We start from the raw sequence: 6,081 nt of genomic DNA, 5'->3' as shown, positions 1-6,081 counted from the left end.
ATAATCTTTTCTTCGCATCGATTAGGCCATGCATGACCTTGGCAATGATGATCAAACATCCAGGTCACACATTTTCCAAAGTTTTTGTATAGTCCGCTTAATTAGTTTACACCAATGAAAACAACACATTATAGGCTTCACAATTCACCCTACAACCCTGATAATACAAATAGCGGACAGAAAACACACAATGTGTATTCATTCATTCATTCATTCATTCGTTCATTCATTCATTGTTAATTCATTCATTCGTTCAGTGACCGTCTTCCAACAGCAGATGTCACTATTTCATTTTGAGAGACGTTCAAACATACTCCAGTGGTCCAGCCGGGTCCAGCGCGTGGAGCTTGCGTGAACGTCGCATTTTGTTATTGGCTCTCCCGCTAGGGTCAAATGGTTACAGCGCATGCGTGAATAGTGCGGGCTTTGGAAATCTTCGACACCAATTTGAGGAGTCAGCAGTGCTTTTATTTCGAGGTAACGCTATCTGCTTCTTAGTAGAATCCGAGATATTTCACACAATTTTCAAAATTGTGTCGCTCAGTTCACAGATTCAGCTAATACCCGGCGGTAGTCCCAGAGAATGACGAGCAGTTCAAAAAAGAAGGAAGAAGTTCATCTCGCCAACGGTGGAGTGAAGCAGTCCACATGGAGCAAAGCCTTCAATTGTAAAGCTGTATGGGAGGAGAAGGTGGGTTTGTGATTGAGAAAGAAAAATCTGTTAATATGTATTCTTCCCCATGAGCCGGCTGTCCTTTGAACTTATTTTTAGTACTATCTTCTTCGTAAGTGTCAGAACTTGGCCAGGTGTCTAGTTGGCTTGCTAGCTAGCATAGCCCCTGTATTGTAATGTCAGATCATCTGACATAAGGGGGGGGGGGGGGGGGGGTCGTCGATGGATTAACGCAAGACGGTTTGGTGGTCATCTTATGAGGCGACGCACAATATTTCCAAGTTAGCAGAATCTGTTGTATTTCTCGACATGGGATTGTGATCAAGGTGACGCTTGTGCCCGTATGCTAACAATGCGTTCTCTGCCTGATCTACACATTGCATAGCTAACGTTTACATTAAAGGTTTAGGAAACTGAAGTGGGGATTTGTGAAGTTGTGACATACCAGGGCCAGGAAGGTGGATAACACTAAGATCACATGAACTGAAACACACAGCTCATGCAGCAGACATGCAGTATTCTTGCTTGTGTGTCCCTAATACACATACAACCTTGGGAAATTGAAAACAGTCTTATGATTAACATAACCTTTAAGCAATTGCAGACTGCAACTGTGTTGTTGAAGGAAACAGTGAGGGGCTTTAGTTTCATATTTCGGATGTTGACATCTTAACGCATCACTGATTCAAGACTCCTTGATGATAAACCGGGCTGTTTGCTTTGTTTTACAGGACGAGTTCTTGGATGTGATCTACTGGTTCAGGCAAATCATAGCAGTTATTCTCGGAGTAATATGGGGCATTGCACCGCTCAAAGGATTTCTGGGAATAGCAATGTAAGCATAATTCTTATTTTCATTCAGTCATAGAGTCTTGAATAACAGTGTGGTTTAATCCAGTTCCAATTAACTTAACATCCTCTCACTTTTAGCCATGCACATGTAACCCCTGTTTTACCTTGTGTTTTGAGATATTGAACCAGGTTGTCAGTTTATTAACCTGGTATGAATGGCCAACAGTTTGGAATTTCATTCATCTTGATCCCTAATGAAAAAGAACTATAGGAACCCTTATAGTATTTTGGGACATACGTACTATAGAAGTGCTATTAGACTGTACTATAGGAACACTATAGAAGGTAAGGATAAGGAACATCACATAACTTGAATTTCCCCTTGGGGATCAATAAAGTATCTATCTATCTATCTATCTATCTATCTATCTATCTAATTATTATACACCGTCATAGAACTACTATAGACATATTTTTGTAGTACTATAGTTATTTTTTGCGTATTTTCATTAGGGTCAAAAGCAGCAAACCGTTCAGTATTGAGGTAGCTAAGTGAGGGGGCATATGGGCATAGGTTTACCTTCCGTTTCTACTTCTTCACTGAGCTAAACAGGCACACGTGTACCTCCGTATCTGTAAGTGGCGAAACAAACATTTTACTAGCCAGCTGCTCCCTTAAGAATGCATTTCTGGTATTAGCAGACTGGCTATTTTAAAGGCATTCTATGCCAGTTGTTTACCTTGATATAACAGCTTCAAAGTCATTTTGATGGTAAACTAACTTGAAATAGGGAGAATTGCACACCCTTTGCAACTGGTTATGGAGAATCAGCCTTGCAACTTTCTCTCCAACATCTCGGAAAACCATGAATTGCTTTTTTTTTTTCAAATTCATGTTCCTGTAGCTGTCCATCCACTCTGTTGTCACAAAACATTGTCTTCTGACTATATGGGAGCCAAATAAGCTAGCTTGGACAGTTGCAGCCAATCATCAACATCTTGCTTTATTTCAGGGACTATTTAACTCAAATGTCAACATTTAATCAGAGGTGAGGACTGTGTCTTTAACTTTAAAACTTCTCCATATAGTGCTTTGACCGGAAAGACAAAAGATGCATGCCCAGTAACTTAGTGTTATTCATAAACATAACTTTTTGGTTTTGGTCCCATGAACATTTTTCAAGGAAACGTAATTTTCCCCAAAATATTCGATGCTGTTTCCACAAGAGTATCTTGTAGCAGCCAATCCATCAAGAACCTGCATAATTTTTCTCTTAATTTTTTCTCTCTCCCTACCGATGGTCAAAAAATTTAAAAGTTGAAAGCTGACGGATATAATACACACACAGGTTGCTAATGATTGTCAGGAAGGCTTGCACCTGATGCAGTCTCTGTGTTTCCCCCTCCAGATTCTGCATCATCAATGCAGGTGTCCTGTACCTATACTTCAGCAGCTTTCAACAGGTAGACGAGGAGGAGTATGGCGGCACATGGGAGCTGACCAAAGAAGGGTTTATGACATCATTTGCATTATTCCTGGTGAGATGCCATCAGATCGCTCCCTTTCTTTCTCTCTTTCTTTCTTTCTTTCTTTCTTTCTTTCTTTCTTTCTTTGTCTGTTTGTCTGTCTTTCTGTTTTAGTGAATAGGTTGTAATGTGTAAATAATAGGGCTGCACGATATGGGGAAAATATCTAATTGTGATTTTTCTGACAGATATTGCGATTGTGGTTGCGATTTGTGATATGATTTTTGAATGTCAAGGAATTGATTCAGTTCAGTATTCCAAAAGTCTCTTTGAGTTGTGCCACTTCTCATTGATGCCTAGAGCACGAGAATCACAGCACTCCTGATTGACTGAAGATCACCAATCAGAAGTGCTGTGTTCTTCACGCACTAGGCATGAATCAGAAGTGGCACAGTGAAGGAGGATCACATGAATATAAAAATAAAAAATATGTAACTATAAACTGCACGGCTATTTGTAGACTTTGCGATTAGGTAATTGCATTGGTTCATATTGCGATTGCGATAATTGTGCAGCCCTATTAAATAACACATGACATGATTTACTGTACACAATTAGTCTTTTTTAAAGTTGGTCCTTTTTCAGGCTGTTGTGTCCAGCACATGCAAGGTGCTATGTGTGAATCTATGGGCTCTATTATGAAGGTCAAAAGCGCGCCGCAAAGCATATTCCCATCAAGGCGGCGCAAAGCGTATTCCTATTGTACACTCGAGTTTTTCGCCATGCCTGTCTCTTTTATTTAGCAATGCGCTCAGGGGTGTGGCAATTAACAACCTAAGGTGGGATCTCGCTATCGTACACCATCTAAAAAGCATTAGGCCACTGACCAAGAAAAACCTGGTCTATAGCAAGAGGCGTATACAGTATAAAGCACAGCTGAAGGCGCACTGTCACGAGATGTAAGCAGCAACTCCTGCAGGATAAATGTCCTTAGGTTTTTTATTCAGTTATTCGAACATTATTTTGGTAAGTGTTGCTTTTATCAGACTATGTTTCGATGGGAACCCGTTGTCAGTCAATAGTGAAAGTAATTAACTGTGTATAATTGTTTTGTTGTTGACTATGACACCATGGTGAAGTTAGTTTCACTTAGCCAATCAAATAATAGACAAGTGCAGCGTGATGGCTATACTCTGCTAGGTTTTAGTAAAGCATGGTTTAGTGGAATACCTGTTCCATATGGTCTCGCGTGCAAGCAGATGCTTTCAAATGCGCCGGTGACCATCAAAACACTAATGTGCTGTTTGAAGTTGCGCTGCTTCCTGTTAAAGGAAACGACAGATGTCACTCTCATTGGTTTAAATGATGTTACGCCCAAAACACACCCATGACTGATTAAGAAACATACAGTAAGAACACCTTTTTGCGCCAGGCGCCTGACGTTTGATGACAAAACCACCCCCAATGTGGACTGGACAAACCCCTAAGCTATTCGCCAGTGACCATGTGTTTTAGATCGCCAAAATAGAGCCCTAAAGGTCTTATTGGATAATGTATTTGCAATGATTACCAAATGAATAAATTTGATTAGAAAGGGGGATTGTTTTTTTTTTCATCTCAGGTTTTGCTTTTGAGAAGTTGAAACATCAATGATTCAGTGTATGTGCTTTTAATAGACATGACACACTCTCACCGTGACTAACCTTAGCTAGAATGCATGACAACTGTTTTTGTAACCGGGATATCTTGTCAAAACAGGCATGAGCGAAGTGAGCTAATACATAACATTAAAATCACGTACTCGGTTTTTGGTTTTAAAATGTGTTAACTTTTTTTTTATTTCAGGTGGTATGGATTATCTTTTACACAGCATTACACTACGATTGAAAACCTGTGGAAAAAACATTGTGTGGTAGAGCGAGACAAAAAGACATTTTCTTCAGTGTAAAATGTAATATGCAGAACTTCAAGCTTCAAGGTGTGGATGCATCACCTGCAACACACAGCATCCTTGACAAAGAAGTGCATTATGGGTAACTTCAGTAAAATGGCCATTTTAGAGTCCTTGGTCATTGCGTCTGAGTTTTAAGCTAAAACTGTCCTGTGCACTGCCATGATTTTTGTTTTTTTCAGTAAATGACATTGTATTTAGCAGGAGAATATAACTTAAATTAACTTTATTGTTTTTTCACGATTAGCTTCCGAATCAGATAGTCTTTACCAAATCAGTCAATGAATTTGTTTAAACATTAAACAGTGTATAGATTCTGTACAATATGCATTTTATCATATGTGTATTAAACTGATTTATTTGTGTGTCTTTGTTATGTATAGGCTGTGTGTAACATACATCTCAGTATTTTATAGTGTATTAACTGCAAGCAAAAGTATTTGCTCTACCAGGTATACACTCAGCTGTACACAAGGCTTTTGAAAGACTGTATTTTCTGATGGAAATCTTTTGGGAATTGCATTAAAACATGGACTTTGTTTGTCCCACATTTTATAACAGACAAAGTGTTGCTCTGTAATGTTGGAAGTACAGTTGATCACGGTAAATCTATCTAGAGGTATGGTATAATCAGCACTCGTGGATGAAATTCAACCACTACCCTGTAATTTTCCTCCCCAAAGCGCATGTCTACTCCGTATGGTTTAAAAAAAGGAACAAGTCTTCAGGCATAACTGACCAGTGGCGGTCTAGTGGTCAGCCCTAACCTGTTATCAGGCTGCTCCTAAATGCTCCCAGTTATAATGCAACCCTGAAGTTGTCTCAACTCATTCAAGAGATCATAGCATGTTTTTGCCTGACTACTAGTAGTAGTATGAAAGATAGGCAACTTGAAGGGGAAATTAGACACTCTTTGTTTTTTGCAAATTGTGCTACTCTGTCACTGCAGCTACAATCCACTGGGAACCATTAAGTATAGAATTAAGAACTTCGCAGAATTGTTGAAATAAGCACCAAACAGCACAGATGGATTTTGTACTTCCTTTTAGATGAATACATTATAAAATAAGGTGATGACTTGACTGTTAACTTCCCCACACTGTTGAGCTAAATGTGTTGGAAGTAAGTGAATTTTAAAGAACTGAATGCATTATACTAGGTAAAATGGGCACAACAGTGTGGTGTGAATAAGGTTATG

General features: G+C 39.2%; 1 protein-coding gene across 2 annotated transcripts; it reads left to right on the top strand.

Moving 5' to 3' along the window:
• The first annotated feature begins 397 nt into the window (after positions 1-397).
• rab5if (RAB5 interacting factor) lies at positions 398-5,449 on the top strand. Of its 2 annotated transcripts, XM_076276700.1 has the most exons (5): positions 398-477; positions 545-691; positions 1,405-1,508; positions 2,875-3,004; positions 4,778-5,449. In XM_076276700.1, the coding sequence occupies exons 2-5, from the start codon at positions 584-586 to the stop codon at positions 4,817-4,819; spliced, it is 384 nt and encodes a 127-aa protein (XP_076132815.1). In that variant the 5' UTR covers positions 398-477; positions 545-583; the 3' UTR covers positions 4,820-5,449. The 2 variants fall into 2 exon arrangements, with proteins under 2 accessions (XP_076132815.1, XP_076132814.1); XM_076276699.1 differs by having other exon boundaries at positions 401-691.
• The last annotated feature ends 632 nt before the right edge of the window (positions 5,450-6,081 follow it).

This window comes from Alosa pseudoharengus, unplaced genomic scaffold, assembly GCF_046254945.1.
Source record: "Alosa pseudoharengus isolate Yale_2024_CS ecotype anadromous, Long Island Sound unplaced genomic scaffold, YU_APseudo_1.1 YU_APseudo_1.1_scf_9, whole genome shotgun sequence".
NCBI classification, from domain to species: Eukaryota; Metazoa; Chordata; class Actinopteri; order Clupeiformes; family Clupeidae; genus Alosa; species Alosa pseudoharengus.
Note: the sequence above shows the minus strand (reverse complement) of the source record. Positions and strands in the feature narration are given on the sequence as shown.

What these genes read in the sequence shown, in the direction of transcription:
- rab5if (XM_076276700.1), top strand. Translation starts at nt 584, where the DNA reads ATGACGAGCAGTTCAAAAAAGAAGGAAGAAGTTCATCTCGCCAACGGT. An exon ending in AAGCTGTATGGGAGGAGAAG is followed by an intron (nt 692 to 1,404) that starts GTGGGTTTGTGA and finishes TTTGTTTTACAG; the next exon opens with GACGAGTTCTTGGATGTGAT. An exon ending in GGATTTCTGGGAATAGCAAT is followed by an intron (nt 1,509 to 2,874) that starts GTAAGCATAATT and finishes TTCCCCCTCCAG; the next exon opens with ATTCTGCATCATCAATGCAG.